Below are 16,637 nucleotides of genomic sequence, written 5' to 3'. Positions count from 1 at the left end.
TGAAATGTATAAATAGACATTTACAACGATTACAATATTTGTTATGGAGTTGTGATTTTACTAGTGCAGTTAAAGCCAACTAACGCTACTTTTACGGACCCGAGAACAGTTCAAAATGTTAGCGTCAACTTCACATTCGGCTAACTTGTGCGAACCCAAAGTCCCTACGACATAAAGCAGCAAGACGTATTGAGATATTACTAGTGTTTGTGTCGGGCGTGTTAACGACGGCGTGTTGCAGATCATGGCTCGTCCGTTTGGAGACGTCCACCGGAGGTTTCTTCAGTCCATGATGTCCAACAGCGTCATGGAAGAGCAAGAAGCCAGCGCCCTTTACCAGCGCTGTTGTGACGTGCACAAAGGTGATCTGAGCGGCTCTGGTGGCGTCATTTGTGTGATTTAAACGTGTGAAACCCTCTGTGATTTGTTGTCTTGCAGCTCAGTGTGTCCCTGACAAATTGGATGAGTTTATCGATACCATCAACTCAAAACTCCAGACTATGTTCATGCAAATAAGGAAGGGGATGTCTGAGGACAATGGGCATCAGTTCTACGCCTTAGTGAGTGTGTCATTTATTCTGGTCACCTTCAAATGTTGTTTTATGTGAAAAATGATACAATTCCAGCCGCCACATCACAATATGTTATAATTACCAGGTGAAAAGGGTAAACATTATGAATGCATGAGGCATTGTGTTACACACATTGGTGTGTTGCATTAAAAATACTGAATTGAGAAATATAAAGCTGACTTGCAGGTCTCTGTGTAGGTGAACATGGCTGAGACAGATGTGACTAGAATGTCGTCTGATTACGCTGACAATGAACTGGAACTATTTAGGAAAACGGTGAGCGATCCAATAAATATCAAACCAATTTTTATTTATGGCCCTTTATGTGGTAAAATGTGTCTGCAGATGGATTTAATTGTTAGCTCTGAAAATGGAAAGGTTTCTTCTACTGATGTCCTGAACATTGCTGACACTTTGACAATAAAAAAATTGAAGAAAAGCGAGGCCGAGCAGGTTTTGAACCGGCTTGTGCAGGACAAATGGCTCAATGAGGTATATTTTTGGTTTGTTTTTTTACAAACAAATGCACCAGAAAATACAATATTTAAGTACAGGTCCATGTTTCATTGTTTTGCCTTCAGAAAAGGGGGGAATTCTCCTTGTCTGTCAAATGTATCATTGAGATGGAGCCGTACATTAGAAGAATGCATGAAGAGCAGGTCAAAGTGTGTCACATATGTCACAACATTGCTTTCCAGGTGAGTACCCTGTCCATTTTCATCAAATGTTATTGTACATCTCTGGGATCTAACTGTGTAATCTTGGCTTTGTAGTGTCAGATTTGTGACAATCCCATATGTGGAATAAAAATACACAATCCATGTGTGGCCAGGTACTTTAAGGGCAGAATTGAGCCACGCTGTCCGGCTTGTGATGAGTTTTGGCCTCATGAAATCCCTGGTATTATTTACATTTGCATTTACAAATCTAACTTTTTAAATGAAAATGATTTACTAATTCAAATGTCTAATTGTTCCAAACAGAAGTCAGACGAACAAGATCCCGAAGATGATTATTAAAGCGTCCCTTTTTGATTATCTAGTTTTGATTTTGTTGTTTCTTTCTACATGTATTATGTTTTCCAGTAATTTTTTTTTTATTTTTTTTTAATAATAAAGTTTGTTGTAAATATTTACAACTGTTTGCATAGTTTTGTTTAAAATCACGAGTTGATCCATCCTCAACCAATTCACCTGCAGGATTTACAAATGAACACACGATGGCACTGTAGCTAAACATTTTGAGTTTTTAAATGGGCAAGTATAACTATTGTCTTTTTATACGCTGTTATATTAGCTATTATAAGTCTCCCAAATAAGAAAACACTACAGTATTTGAAGTTCTTGAATTACCCTTATTGGATCGCTATTGGATAGCCTTTCATATTATAATAAAATATTACATTTAAAATTAAATATGAATTAATTTTTGTTAAAATATCTAAATGTATAAAAAAAAAAGTGTATTATTATTGTGGGACGTCTAGCAGTTGGCTTGTTTTGTCTAATTGATCAAATGGTCCTGTTACGTTGGTTTTAGCACTGAATCCTTCTCTTAACATCACACACTTGGAGTGTGTAGTTCTAATATTTATACTGCTCCTTTCAGAAACTACATGGGTCGTTTATTTCTCTTTTCTACCTCTGGTCTCGTCTATGCGTCGTGGTTGCGCGTGCTGCATGGCGCACTGGGTGCTGTGGGTGCTGATTTGATGCGCAGTGCCGCCGTGAATCACATATCACCACGGCAACCGGTGCGTTCACGGCCAGTCTCAGCATCCGCTTGTCGCACCCCCATATCCACCGCGACAGGGAGACGTGAGGAGCACCACCAACACACGTAAGTCCTGCTCGTTTATTGTACTCGTTTAATGCCACCGTTTATCGAGGCGGCGGGGCAATTATACAGCAAACTAGTTGAATTGAGGAAAGGTTAAAGTCTTAAATATTTGTTGTGAGATTGCGCCATGAGCAGATCACGGCTTTCCGATTGCCAGCTGTAATAATTACAAATGGAACGGATCATTTTGCATTATATTAAGCTTACGTAGCCCCGTGTCCATTGTGTCAGCGTCAGCCTATAGGCCTTTAAGTGTGTGTTATTACTGCACCAAGTCCAGCCATATGCCTCAACACCAAACCATTGACAGTAAAGGGAAAAGTAGCCATCCGTGTTATATACATGAATGCATTTGATTTGATTAGCGCAATAATTCATTTGATTTGAACATTTGTCTGTTCTCTGTGTGGGATCAGTAAGTGCTAATCACAGTTTCTTGATGATTCACTGCTTGCACACTTTGCTCTGTGATGGTCAGCACTGAGGAACACCTACGCACCTCCAGGACAATTGTATTCAGACAAATACAAATAAATCAAATTAAATGTCTCAGATAATTAAAAAAAAATGTTTATCTATTAGATATATTTTACCCTTATTATTTAGCCCCCTACTCTGATAAACAGAAACCTTCAAAGGGTGCTTTGCCCGAGTGTTCGTGTATAAGCAACAGTGTGCCTCACTGACAGTGAGTCAGATCAGTCTGCGGGGGCCTTGGCAGTGAGAAGCTATTACCTTACTTGTATAACAGTACTGTATAATAACCTTTTTTGCTCATATGCATGATCCCACAATCACATTTTTTTTTAAAGGAGTCATCAACTTTACAAGTTCTGAGAAAAAACATTCTGAGATAAAATATACATTGTCCGTTATAGCTGTTTAAAGTTTAATTTTATTGAATTGTTCTAGGTTTAGTTTTTGACTCGTTATGTAATTGTGTACTGCAGTGGACCACGCCACTATTTTTGCTTTTAAAATCAGACGCATCCAAAGCAGCCATGGTGAAGCTTGGAGCAAACCTGTCCGATAAGCTGGACAAGCAGCCCTCAATGGACGATGGTTTTGATAACATTCCCCTCATCACTCCTCTGGAGGTCAACCACCTACAGCAAACATTCACAGACAAGGTTAGGTTTTAAAATATAAACTTTTACCATGAGAATGTAAAATAAATAATAAATATAAGAATATTGGTTTAGGATGAGAAACTAGTTGTCTACTGATGTCACATAGTTATGCTTAAATTACCACTTTTTTGTTGCAGGTCATTGTGAAGACATCGACACAGTTCCAACTGCAGCAGAAGAAACGACGACTGTTTATGCCCAGTATTAAGAGGCTGAATATTCATTTTTACAGAGATGTTTCAGAGAAAGCCAAGGTACCATACAGACATACCTTATAGTTGCATTAACTATTGTCCAAAAGTTTTTAAAGCATTCATTAATTCAAATGACTTGCACTATTTTGTTTACAGATCACAGGTTTGGTTCTCATGACGTTGGGCTTCTTAACCAGTCTTCTGCTCCTGCTCATGTACAAGGAAATGTGGTACGACCAGCTTACCTGCCCAGAGGGCTTCATCCTCAAGGTACTTAAAGGAGTTTATTCATGCATGTTTTATTTACTTTGAAATCTCCTCTATTCTTCATAAATGTGCATGTGCCGTTACAGTCACACTGTTTATTTATGTAACTTTTTGGGATTTGATATCTGTTTCATTATATAAAAGCTATTTATATTTACAATTGACTATATTCTACAAGCTGCCTAATATTAAGATTTACATATTACTTAAATATTGCTTATGTACAATGTGGAACAAAAAATGACATTTACTATAATACCTTCAGTTTAGATCATTTCTTAATATGGTTGACATGCTACACAAATATCTCTATTAAGTCTTTTATGTCTCCAAAGCTTATGTCAGATAGCACGGACAAATTGTTGTAAGATTAACTTTGATTTTTGCTTGAAAGCGCAGAGGCTTATTTCACAGTGGGGACTTCCTTTTGTGTATGATCCTACTATTAGTTCCCTCTCGGCTGCTTCACCTTATACCTATTTGTTTCCCAGCACACTCTCTCATGTGTCATTTGAATAGCATTCTTGAAGCTGTAAAGCCTGGAAACCAAATCTCATTATCTTTAACTCTCACCTTTGGGGCATTGTACGCATGTTAGTTTAAGAGTCTTGCAGTTTAAAATCAGAGGGAGGAGGAGTGAGAATCATCTTAGCCTTCTTTCTGCTCAGGGAGAGAGCGGGGTACCGGCCTGTGAACTCAAGGGGTCTTTAATTAGGGCTGAGCGTGACTAAACTGTGATTAAAGGCTTAACGGTGAAGGGGGGCGGCTGGGGAGAGGGCGGGGGTTCTTCCGATGAGATGTTTGAAGTTTGCGCTGGTTAGAACTGCTCTCTTTTTACAAGTTAATATTTGTGTGATATAATGATTGCGTTATGAATGATTTGCCTCTTGAAATGAATGCTAAATAATAAGATAGCGGTTTGTAATGCCCCTTCCCGCCTGGCCTTCTGTGCCTTGTCAGGAGAAACACTGCAGTCCGGCCGCGCTGGAGATGTACTACTCTGAACAGCAGCAGGAGCCAACTTTGGACCAGAGCAGGGACCAGACCGGACTCCTGGCTGCCCTGAACCAGGTCAAGAGGACCGGGCTCCAGTCTCCATGGAGACCAGTGCCCAGTGCCCTGAAGGAGGCCCATTATAAACAAGCTCTTCAAAACCCCATGGACCAGGACAAGTGAGGTTAAAGAGGAGGTGGATGAAGACAGGCCCAAGCGGCTTTGTCTGTGAATGTCTGAGAATATTCTTTGTATTAGGACCTTGGATTGTACAGCCTTTGCTGATGCATCGATTAGACGTTTTAGGTGATTTGGCATTTGTTATAGAATGTAACGGAACCAGATCATTGACAGAAAGAAAGGCCATTGTTGACTGTGGAAGGGGCTAAACATTTGAAAATATCTTACTTTAACACAAACAACAATAAACAGGACATTTTGAAACAGAGGTGCAGACAAATACAGTTTGCTGTAATTCACAAGATGAATGTACTTTACATGTGTCAGAGTTTCTTAATCCTTATTTTATAATTTTGAGTATTTACACTATCAATTTAGAAGTTTTGAGTTTCTTTTTATTTTTGATATTGTGAAGAAAAAAAATTGTAGTGTATGACACTGTAGGAAATTCTTTTTGTACAAACGGTACGCTTTGCCTGTAAAATCTGTGTTTAGAGGAATCCATACATGCCTAACTAATTGCATGTTTAAAGTTTTTGCCGTTTTTACTATGCGCAATGGTTTTATTCATTAAAATATGTATGTTTGAATATATATTGCAAATATAACTTAATTTCTCTATCCACAAAAGTAAAATACTGAATGCACCTTTAAACTTTTTATACCACTTATTTGCCACAGCTGCTTTTTCATCTGTACAGAAAACCATTATTGCAGTAGCTGGTGCTGTTGGCTTGTACTCTGGTAACAGCTTGACTTCTGTTCCTCGAGTCATTTTTGTCAACTCTGATGTCACCGTGAATATTATTATACCAGTGATGCTTAGAGCATTTGTACAAGCAGACACCCACAGACGCGTTGCCCCGGCAGCATTGAAGCATGGCTCAAATGTGGATCACACATTTTCCAGCGATAATGAAGTGTACTTTACCCTTGGTCACAGAAAGTAGATCCTCATCCATCTATTATTAAGTTTAATAGTAATTTATATTTATTTTGGAGTGCATATTTCTATTTTCCTGCTGTTCTTGAACCTTGCGTTGCAACACTAGAATTTACACTCTCTAATCTTATTTTAGAGGCTGTACACAGGCTAAGTGGACCATCGTTTGGACTTCCCGAACTTTCTAGAATAGAACAATAAAATTAAAACTGAAAGCCATAATATCTGTGTGTTGAATCTATATAAAATCTGTATTCTGTATGTTCTTATTTTTAAAGGTGCACTTTTTAACCCCTGCTTATCTCGATGTTATTGCATTGCCTCGATACGTTGCCACAATATTAAGGCGTAAACTTAACACTGTTAAAGATGCAGAACCAAGTTAACTTTTGAGATGTGGGTCCCATGTCAACACTGTAATGTATCCTCAAAATGCATAAAACTCGAACTCCAAATTCAACTTTTTCCTCAAAGTTTACTTAAGCAATTCAAAGCCAAGCCACATCCTCTCTGGCCTTGCTTCTGCATCTCATTTACATGCACACGTTTCGCTGCATCGCTCTACACCCAGAGACGTGGGGAGGAAAGTCTGCCGATGTGTGTTCACTGGTAAATGTACATGCATATTCACTATTGGTGTTGCTGTATCAGAGTTTAAATGGTGTGCGTGAGCGTGAGAGCCCCAGCTTGTTAATTAAATCTACATTACACCCTGTTTAGCCTGTGGGCTTCTTTAGCTCCCTGCTGTTCCCCTGTGACATACTTTAAATGCTCTTGGCCCAGGGCTTGGAACCATATAACGTGCTAAAGAAATTTATAAGGGCATTTACAGATCTTGTGCTTGAACAAGGCATAACAAACTGTGCCAAAAAGGCTTAGATATGGAGCCAGGGGAAAATCACATAAAATCAACCCGCTCTATTTTCCCCCACTTTATAGCGTCATCAGAAGTGAACAGTAAAATAGCAGGTTGGATGTTTAATTTGTCCTGACCACTTGGAGTCCCCGTGCATTCCTCTTGACACTTGCCAAGAATGGTTTAGCCAATAAGAGCAAGCAAAACCAAATTCCTCTGATGTCACTCAAATGAGGTTGGTCTAAAATGTGTCACTGCAATTGCGTAAAATACAGTTATGGACAAAGGTGCACAATAATGTTACATTAGACAATAAAACTGCCACCGTTGTTTATGGCATTTAGGGATATTATGATATGTTTGTTTATTTTTATTTCAGACATGCATACACATTGATTTTAAGACAAAACCATTGAAGACAATAACTTCCTGATTTAGATTTATTTTCCTATGGCATATGGCACCTAAAGAAAACCAACATTATTCATATAATTCATCATAATACTTGTATATAAATGGTATATGAATAATTCCATGTTCAAAATGTAGTCAGTAAACATACTTAGTACCAACCTTTTTCCAAATAGTTCAAATACTGTTTTTATTAGTTATTTTACTATCAGAATATGTATAAAAATACTAACCCACTATATTATTATTATTATTATTATTAATAATATTAATATTAATATTATCATTCCTTTACTATAATCCTCACAGTCAGTTCAATACATTGTTGAGACCATCCATCCACATGTAATTTAATTTATAAAAGGGGAATGCTATGAATAATTCTGGTGTAATGTATTTGTAAGTCTACTTTGCGTTATTGGTTTTATGTCAATGCTAATTTCCTGTATTGGGCAATAACACAACAAAACGTTCATTAATGTGGTATTTTGTGCAAATCAGTTCAGGCTGTAATCTAAATCAGAGGCATTATTTTCCAGCGGTCTTATGAACTCATACTTGAGATAACATTTGGTGTAGTGGAGGATATGAGAAAGTGAATGCTGGCGATGGGACATCCCGATGAGGGGCTCCGGTCCTGGGAACAGTAGTGAGGCGGAGGTGGGGCGTGCAGGCAGGCGCTGACCCCTGTGTCTGTGCGGGTTGTTGTGTGTCTCAGTGGGTTTCCTCTGCCCTGGCGCCAGATGGAAATGCCGGCACTAAGCAGAGGCAGTACAGCCATCATCCTCTATTCAAACTCATACAACAGCCTTTGATGAGGGTAACTTTATACATACACTGACCGCCTGACTGATCCTATCGCTCTGCTGTTTAAAGGGCCTCCACCAAGTCTCATCATAACTTATCTGTTCCTCAGCAGCTCCTCAGGCAGCCTGCAAATAAAACCCAGCTTTTCAATGGCAATAATGACGCCGTAACTGTGTTTTCAGGAGGCACACTGCCACCTAGGGGTCATCTCCCGGGGTTGCACAGAGGAATGTTGATCCACTTGGAGATGATTACAGCTACAAGTCTTGATAAAGACGTAAGTGCAACAAATCTTCAGCAGTTGTTTACATAGGACCGTTCCCATTATTTCTAATCTATTTTTTTCCAAGCATGATTTTATTACAAAAAAAAAGCTATTCTGATTCTGCAGTATGTTATGGAAAATGTGAACTATGTGTATTTTGAATTCACTGCTACTTTGTTCCAGGGATGGAAAGTAACTAATTACAAATATTCACCTTACTCTAATGGAGTTTTTTTTTTGTATTTGTAATTGAGTCAATTCTGGCATTTTGTAATTACTGTAGTCATATTTCAAAATCATCAAATCGTCCCCTGGTACGATTTGAACCTACAAACTAAACCTACAAACACACATGACATTTAGAACAACTTAATTCAATTTGCACAATTCATATGCATAGAATATTTATCCAAAAGGCTACAAAAATATTTTTTTTAAATGTAATCCTTTTTACTTTTACTTGCACAGTACATTATTATCCATGTAACTGTACTTTTCCATTAAAAAAAAAAAAAATGCAGTACCACTACTGCTTAGTTCATACAAAATGTATTAATTAAATGCATGTGTGGCTGCATGATCTATTCCTTTAAAATACCCCAATGAATATTTTACTGTAGATTATGATAATTAAATCTTCCAAATTAATCCAAGTGAAATGTTTCCAACCTCATGTGTCAGAATTTAAATGGACAAGTTGTACCACCTAAGGGTCTTTGTTGTATTGTTAGATGACTAACAGGGACTGGTGGACATGGTGTGCTCAATCTTTACAGACAATAAAAAAATGACTCAATGTTCTATCAATAAAGTCATTGGAAAGTCATTACTTTAGTCTGCACCTGCACTTTTCTCACATATCAAGAGAAAGGTTTCCATATGTAGCAGAGCATCTCTAATGATGTGCCTAAGCCACACAGCACTTCTCCATGTCTTTGTTGTACCTGCTATCAGATTAGTCACAGTTGCTCATTAAACTAATCCTTATGATGGTCTTGTTAAAATGACTCAACAGCCATGAAATTAGTCATTAGTTTGTTATGCTGCTGTGATGTTGCTCTCATGCAACAAAGAGTGCGCAAGTAAACAATTATTTAAAGAGGCGAGGTCCCAAAGCTAGTGTAGCCATGCCGTGAGAAATCAAAACAACCCACTCCTCCAGCTAACTTTGCCTGCTTTGTTCTGGTCATTACGCACTTGAAATATTGTCATTACTCATTGCCTAAATCATTTTACAACATCCTGTGATTAAACTTTAGGCTAATGGGTTAATGAGACAAATGGAGTTTGAATGCCGCGAGTTGGTTTCTATTAGTGAGGGTTTTGCAGAAATGCACTGTTGCATGCCCCGCACAAAACAAACAGTGGAGCAGCCTGCTTTGATTTAGCTGTTGTGGTGGTGGCGCCTCAGACTGTCCCGGGACCTGAGCCGATGAACCTCAGAGCAGCCCGACTCGGACGGCTCTGCAAAGTCTCAACATGAAACCATTTCAATTGGGTTTAATCTTTGTTTTGCTTTGCCAATTATCGGCCAGCAGTGCTACATGGCAAATGGGGATGAATGAGCTCTGAGTGGTTGAAAGGGAGGTCAAAATCTGGTTAATACTTATCATGGATATTCATGAATCAGCATCTATAAAATCATGGGATAAATAAACAATCATTTGTGTCTGAAAAAGACTAAATTGGCAAATAGCAACTTAGGAATTAAACTATAAGGGACTTTTAAACAAATAATATTTAAATTGTTTTCGATCAATTATTATTTCAAGCACAATTGGCATGAGATAATCATATAATAATTGTTACCTGACCTGTTGCTAGAAGCAGAATGTGCATGGCAAGTTTCATCACAAAATTTCTCAATTATTAACAGTTTTTGATTAAGAGTTTCCATGTGTTTTCCAAGGAAACGTTTTCAAAGTAAGAAAAATATAATAGAAATAGTCGAAATACCATGTAGCCTTAAAGATTCTGGTGAGTTCCCTTTGTGCATATGACAAGTTTTAATATTATTTTTTTCAATCATATTTTTTATTACTAGGTTTAGTGGGATCGTACCACCAACTAGCAATTAGTAAAAACAAAATAATAAACAGCTTTGGCTAGTCATTATGGAAATGCAATTTGCTGCTATTTCAACTGAACAGTTTAGTTTTTACAAATTATAATTATGCTGTACTGTAATGTCTTCTTTATTGTTACCATACTTCATGGTAAAACTATGTAATTCTTTTGTCATTCAGTTATTGATTTATTTTTCCATTTGGCAACAGTTCTTCTTCTTCTTATTTTTTACACACACTTGTGCAGAAATAACAGGAAGGTTTTAAAGCAAGGCTATAAATATGAATGACAGCGAATAGCTGTCAACAAATAATGACAGTAGCGATTAAAACACAGAATGACTCTTCTGCCACAAGTCTCTTTGGAAGGAAGAGCAGGCCAAGAATAAATTGCCTGTCTGTAGTCATTTGAATGCAACATTTAGCTCTGATTTATGTGAAGCACAAAGGCATTATGAGCAAACTTTTTCCAAGTTCAACAGCTTGCAGCAATTTACATTATATGGGGGGAAAACCACTGAAACAAATATTTGAGTGGCCTCCACAATGAAATGAATATATTTATACACATTATATTGAGTCAAAGGCTGTGTAACAAACGTGAGCTTTCTCCAAAGAGCATTCCTGTTGTAAACATTTTAGTGATGCTACAGGGGCCTTGGACCACACTTATTAGAGCCATAAGTCCCCCAGTGGGTTGCCAGATACAACGATAAGCCAAATAAAGAAGGAGAAGACACGCTGCAGGGAAATTACTTTGTTGTTTGTCTCTGTTTCAAAAAAACACTCAGGAATTAACAAATTTGATTTCAATTTGACTCTGTTTAAACTGGCCCAAGCTGCAGTTGGTTTAGCTTTGCCTTGCCTCCAAAACAAAGTGTGCTCCTTGATTTATCCTTCCATCTCCCACTTGGCACATGGGCACACAAGAAGGAAAGAATTACAATTCTGGACAGTGCCAACTTAAATAGTGGCAGTTAATATTAATCGGTGCTGGTGTTTTAATTTTTGGACAGTGCTAAACAAATAAACACAAGCCCCAATAAGAAACATAATAAAGTACTTGTAACTATTGTGACCTTTTGACTTGCAATGCACCCAACCCACCACTGACATGACAGTTACATAAATTATATAAACTTAAAACCATTTCAAATTGTATATAAAGTGTGAACAGACAGAATTATTACTACTAATACTGACTTGGACTTGAACCTTTGCAAGCTTCACTTGTTTTTCAAACTGCCACATAACGTATCCACTCTCGTCCTGGAGGTAAACGTCTGTGGCTAAAGCTGTCTGGGGCGTGACTGACACAAATATGGTTGCCAATCTGCGCCTCTCCAATTGCTTAATCACTACACACCACATTCACACAGATGAGCTGGATTTCAACGTACACAAGAAACCTACTTAAGCCGGTCCACTTCAAATGACGGCACTCGCATGAACATAACAATCCCAAGTATATTGTATGAGAAGATGCAATTGAATTTGTTTCTGTCGGGAAATGCGACTTTTAGGCCATAAACTGTGCCTTTATTGCCATACGAAGGCTTCTTTTGATTGGACAGTTTAAATGGCAAACATGCATGTCCAATTTTCGAACCGAACACTATGATGTATTGTAGTGGCATGCGTGGAGTCGTGCACATTAAGTGACTGAAGCTCTGTTGCATTTGACATGGGAGCATCATGACCTCAGCCCTTTTGAACGCTTGGCTCCGGGCCTATTTATTAGCAATGGAGGTTAAACACAGTATATGGGCCACAGTCAAATTTCCAGCATGACTCATTATAGGCTATTGTTTTAAATCAGAAGCCTCGATAAGTTACAGATGATGCGATTTAGCACAACTGCGCCGTACGCTGCAAGCCATTTAAGCTAAAGACATGAATGCAGCAGCCCTAATTAATATGTCACAGCAAAACTATTTTAATGGTTTACAAATGGTGGCGAGTACAGTCTGCCGTGTGCCATTTATTTACAGTGAGTGTGAGACTTCGTGGCATGAGGCAAATTCTTAGACATCTAAATTAGAGGGGGGCCCTGGTGTCGTGGGTTTGGGATACATGTGCACGTCCCACCAACCCCCCTCTCCACACTGTCCCGACCTTCTCCTTAGCATGTCCCCTAATCAGTGCCAAATGGAGGATTTTTGGGCAGCCAGAGGAAGGAAGTCGTCGTCGCATTGAATGAGAACCTTCCAATTTTTATTTTTTACAGCCGCGTCACATACTGTTAGACCCCTCTCCCGCATAGACGCACTTTTATGTGTCCCAGCTAGTGGTTGCATGGCAAGAAGGGCCAATTGCTCATAATTAAGAGGTATTTGTTTGGGAGCTGCAGGACGCTAAATTCTTCATACACATGGCATGCAATCCACGCACTGGCAGATTGTCAAAAATATCCTTGCTGAAATTTCTGAATAAATTATGTATAAGTGTGAAATGATGAAACTGCCCCCATTGCACTTTCTAGCCCATTTGCACCTATGTTGAATACATTCCACACTTTCTTCAGTCATATGCTAGCAATTATTAATTAAGTAATAAGTACAGAAAGAGCAGTAAAAAGAAAGCCTCATACCCAAGGCCCTCCATTAAAATTTACTGTGTGTTTGTTTTTCAGTAGGGTTTTAATGCCACTGATGTAACCACAGGGAAGAGTTGGAGCCGAGAAGATAAACAAGTTAAATTAATTAGTAAAATCATTGACATAAATGTAAAGACAAGATCAGCACAGGTCTGTCCACTCCATAAGCTTTTGATAATTTCTCAAACACATATCTATCCCTGTTTATCGTGTCACCCTTGCTAGTAAAATAAATAAAACTAAAGTAATATACAGTGAAATTAATCGCCAAAGTATTCTGAGAAAACCTATTTAAAGGGGACATATTATGTAAAATGAACAAGGCCCAATCGTGTTCTGTATTCACGGCTTGACGAACTAAACAAATCTTGTCGGACTCCGTGTCATACTTGTTGGGTATTCTTTTTTAAATACGGTGCTACGGTGAAATAAAGAGGCGAGACCTCTGAGACCTGTGGATTTTAACAGCCACATTAGCAAAAATATTGAATCATTATCCATGTTTAATAAATACCCGGAAAAAAGTCCCTATCTAGGCCTATGACTCTTACGATGTGTCAAAACAAATGTGATTAACGGTTAAACTGAGTATATACTGTAGTCTAGTAGTTGATCTTGGCTGCAGCACATATGCCTCGCTGACTTTTACTTTACTGAAGGTCTCTCCGAACTCTTCGCCCCCATTTCACGCTTAAGATCTGTCGCATGCATTAAAGCTTTTTAATACAAAAATGATATAATGAGTTCTTGCCAAATCATTGTGAGTTTATGTTAGCTGGAATAATCAGGCTTTGAAGACGAGACCCTTCCATAGGTCGTCTTTTCTCTCCTGCCACTGCCCTGGGCCTGCTGACATGGCAGAGCCTGTCTGGGTCACGGAGTCAGTTGGCACCAGAGCTAATGGTCCGGACTCGTCCCACAAAGAGACGGCCCCTGGAACATGGAGCCGCGCGACGACAGGCCGATGGGCAGAGCACAATGCAGTGTAATTTGTGAGGGGCCACGCTGTGAGAGGAATGATGGGTAATTAAGAAGAGGACACAGAGAGACACCGGGGGGCTCCTGAAAGACGACAGGTTATTGGCTGTATGCACCGACAAGTCAACAAACAAACCCAGAATGTTTTTTGCAGTATTTCATTTACCACAGTAATTTACAAATACTGCACATGCATTTGGAAATGTACTGCATAAAACCTTTTTTTTGGTTGATGACATGAGGTCCGGCATATTTTACGGTGTTGAAGTGTTTAGAAGAACAGACCAATAAAATTACAGTTTTGTACTTTTTACCCATTATTAATCTTCAGGTACAAGTATAGTTATTTCAGTACACACTAGTGTCACATGGTGTTGTTGTTCTATTATTTATTATTCAAGCAAACTACAGTAACAGTCATTAGTAAAGTGATTAAGGCCGGCTATAGCCTCTCTCTCTCTCTCTCTCTCATGTCTCGTGCCAAAGCAGCTCTTTGTGACGATCATGTCTAGTATCAGATGCTCTTTGTAACAGATCTGTGGTCTCCTGCTGTGACAGTAACATGTGTACAAGCCCAATACCACACAATTACACCACTGATACTGCTCCACCACTACTATGATTAGTCCCATACATTTTAATCTTGCTGATTTTATACTATTCTAAAATGACAACAAACATAGTATTCATAAATTGCATGTGTCTAAGCTCAATTTCTTTAATGCAATTGCTTTTTATGAGAATTACCTTCCATCTGTGGCTGATACTCTTGATACTCTTCAGCGTACACACAAAAATCGGTGTAAAGTGTACTAACGCACACTAGAAGGTAATAATGTTTTTAAATAATTTCTTTAAAGGACTATTTGGCCCGTGAATACTTTATGATTTTGCAAAAAATATATACTGATGGATGGAAATTATATGGAGTATTTACATATAAATGGTGTTGCGTTTCTTGTGGGCCTATGGAAAAGGCTCTTCTCCAACACTAACTCCTTCCCTGTGTTTCTCCTCTTCCTCTTTGAGTCTTTTCATCTTCACCACACTGTACAGCTGGGACCTAAACCACAAGAGCTGATCCTGGAGCTACACCCTCACCCTCTTTTTCTCATAGACCTGTATAGTACATTTATATCACTGTACATCTCCTTCGCAGCCACTAAATCATCAACGCTCACCCAAAACCCAAATAGTCGCTGTCTACTTCCTTACAGTACAGAGCTACAAATTCATAGGAGCCGTCTTGGAATGGCTCAGAAAAAAAGGTGTGAAGAATGAAGAAAATGACTGTACTGTTATGTGCGTAACAATTGTGTCAGTACTTTATGAAACATTATCATCATAGCAGTTATTTTTTAAATGTTATAATCGATTCATTGTTTTTTCAGATAGAAATAACATGTTATTTACCTGGTTTACTGGTTTTACAGATTAAACATCTGGTAAATGAAGTCAGTTTCATTTCTGTTGGCATGTAACTCCTGCAACAAGATAAAAACCATCCCATGACATGCCATTTTGTCTTTATGATTTAAAACATGACAGGTGAACGCAGCACCTATTTCAGGTGAGAATAACTCTTGTGTTTTTTTGTCTTGTTGCAGGACATGGAGAGCAGGATGTCCCGCAGGAGGAGGGTGCTGAGGGCTGGGAGAGACTCTTTGATCTGGAGCATGTCTGCCATGCTGTTTTCCTTCAAGGCTTCCTGGTATGTTTCAGTAGACACCAGTGAGTCCGGCTCTCAGAGGTCGGCACTAATGGATCAGTTAAAGAGGCCTCTGCTTTACGGCTGGGCTAAGTGTTATCATGTGGGGTTAAAGACACTGACCACGAGCGCGCTTGCTCTGATAGCAGGCTGCTCCCTTGGGATTACAGTAGGCCTTCTGCCAAGGCCACAAGCCAATTGAAAGAAAGTGCCCCTCATTCTGTGTTTTGTTTTGGACGTTTATCTACCTCACATCTCTGCTTTCTTCTCCTGGTCTTGTTGCCCCCCTGTCCCGCTGTAAAGCTCCCAATGCCATTTGAAGCCATTAGTCAGCCGTGCAGACAGAGAGCTGACGATGGATTCCAGAGGCGGAGGTGAGGCCTTTCATATACAGGGCTTTATCCTGGGAGCTGTCAGGGCAGAGGGCTGCTCTAGGACCAGGTCGAGATAAGGATCACAGAGACTGGCTGCCTCTGTAAGTGAGCGTTCAGGCCAGTGTTTTTGTTTAACGAGCCCTGCGCGGCCTGGATTGACAGCTCATAGGCCTGCTCTAATTGAATGTGATAGATCTAGTCATTAAGTTAATTGGCAGCTGGTTTTGATCAGGGCCTGTCACACTCGCTCACAGACGTTATGGCATCATTTCTGTGGTCGATTGAGAAAACTCAGCGGCCAATAGCGGCTCTGTTAGAAGGTAGTGGACCTCTGAGATGAGAGCTTTCATCACATCAAGCTGAAGCATGTGCCGGCTACATGTAGGAAAGAGCTGCCGGTATGTGCATGCTGTAGCACCAGGCCTCTATCTGCGGTCATTTAAAGTGCACTCACATTA

The 16,637-nt window shown here is 39.2% G+C and overlaps 2 protein-coding genes across 3 annotated transcripts; both read left to right on the top strand.

Moving 5' to 3' along the window:
* The first annotated feature begins 209 nt into the window (after positions 1-209).
* On the top strand, positions 210-1,655 carry nsmce1 (NSE1 homolog, SMC5-SMC6 complex component). Its single transcript, XM_072462488.1, has 7 exons — positions 210-362; positions 439-560; positions 771-848; positions 918-1,064; positions 1,154-1,270; positions 1,346-1,472; positions 1,556-1,655. The coding sequence occupies exons 1-7, from the start codon at positions 245-247 to the stop codon at positions 1,582-1,584; spliced, it is 738 nt and encodes a 245-aa protein (XP_072318589.1). The 5' UTR covers positions 210-244; the 3' UTR covers positions 1,585-1,655.
* Positions 1,656-2,207: 552 nt separating this feature from the next.
* Positions 2,208-5,185, top strand: caly (calcyon neuron-specific vesicular protein). 2 transcript variants are annotated; one of them, XM_072462493.1, is made up of 5 exons: positions 2,208-2,411; positions 3,396-3,541; positions 3,679-3,795; positions 3,892-4,005; positions 4,963-5,185. In XM_072462493.1, the coding sequence occupies exons 2-5, from the start codon at positions 3,413-3,415 to the stop codon at positions 5,176-5,178; spliced, it is 576 nt and encodes a 191-aa protein (XP_072318594.1). In that variant the 5' UTR covers positions 2,208-2,411; positions 3,396-3,412; the 3' UTR covers positions 5,179-5,185. The 2 variants fall into 2 exon arrangements, with proteins under 2 accessions (XP_072318594.1, XP_072318593.1); XM_072462492.1 differs by lacking the exon at positions 2,208-2,411 and having other exon boundaries at positions 3,383-3,541.
* Positions 5,186-16,637: the final 11,452 nt, after the last annotated feature.

The sequence above is a fragment of the Eucyclogobius newberryi genome, unplaced genomic scaffold (genome assembly GCF_026437365.1).
Source record: "Eucyclogobius newberryi isolate DKJ021-1_F unplaced genomic scaffold, fEucNew1.0.hap1 SCAF_4, whole genome shotgun sequence".
NCBI lineage: Eukaryota > Metazoa > Chordata > Actinopteri > Gobiiformes > Gobiidae > Eucyclogobius > Eucyclogobius newberryi.
The sequence above is the reverse complement of the archived record's forward strand: the minus strand, read 5'-3'. Positions and strand labels throughout refer to the sequence as shown.

Bases quoted from the DNA above. Each gene is read 5' to 3' on its own strand.
- nsmce1 (XM_072462488.1), top strand. From the start codon at position 245: ATGGCTCGTCCGTTTGGAGACGTCCACCGGAGGTTTCTTCAGTCCATG. The intron at 363-438 runs GTGATCTGAGCG...GTTGTCTTGCAG, and splicing joins CTGTTGTGACGTGCACAAAG to CTCAGTGTGTCCCTGACAAA. The intron at 561-770 runs GTGAGTGTGTCA...GTCTCTGTGTAG, and splicing joins GGCATCAGTTCTACGCCTTA to GTGAACATGGCTGAGACAGA.
- caly (XM_072462493.1), top strand. From the start codon at position 3,413: ATGGTGAAGCTTGGAGCAAACCTGTCCGATAAGCTGGACAAGCAGCCC. The intron at 3,542-3,678 runs GTTAGGTTTTAA...TTTTTGTTGCAG, and splicing joins AGCAAACATTCACAGACAAG to GTCATTGTGAAGACATCGAC. The intron at 3,796-3,891 runs GTACCATACAGA...TTTTGTTTACAG, and splicing joins ATGTTTCAGAGAAAGCCAAG to ATCACAGGTTTGGTTCTCAT.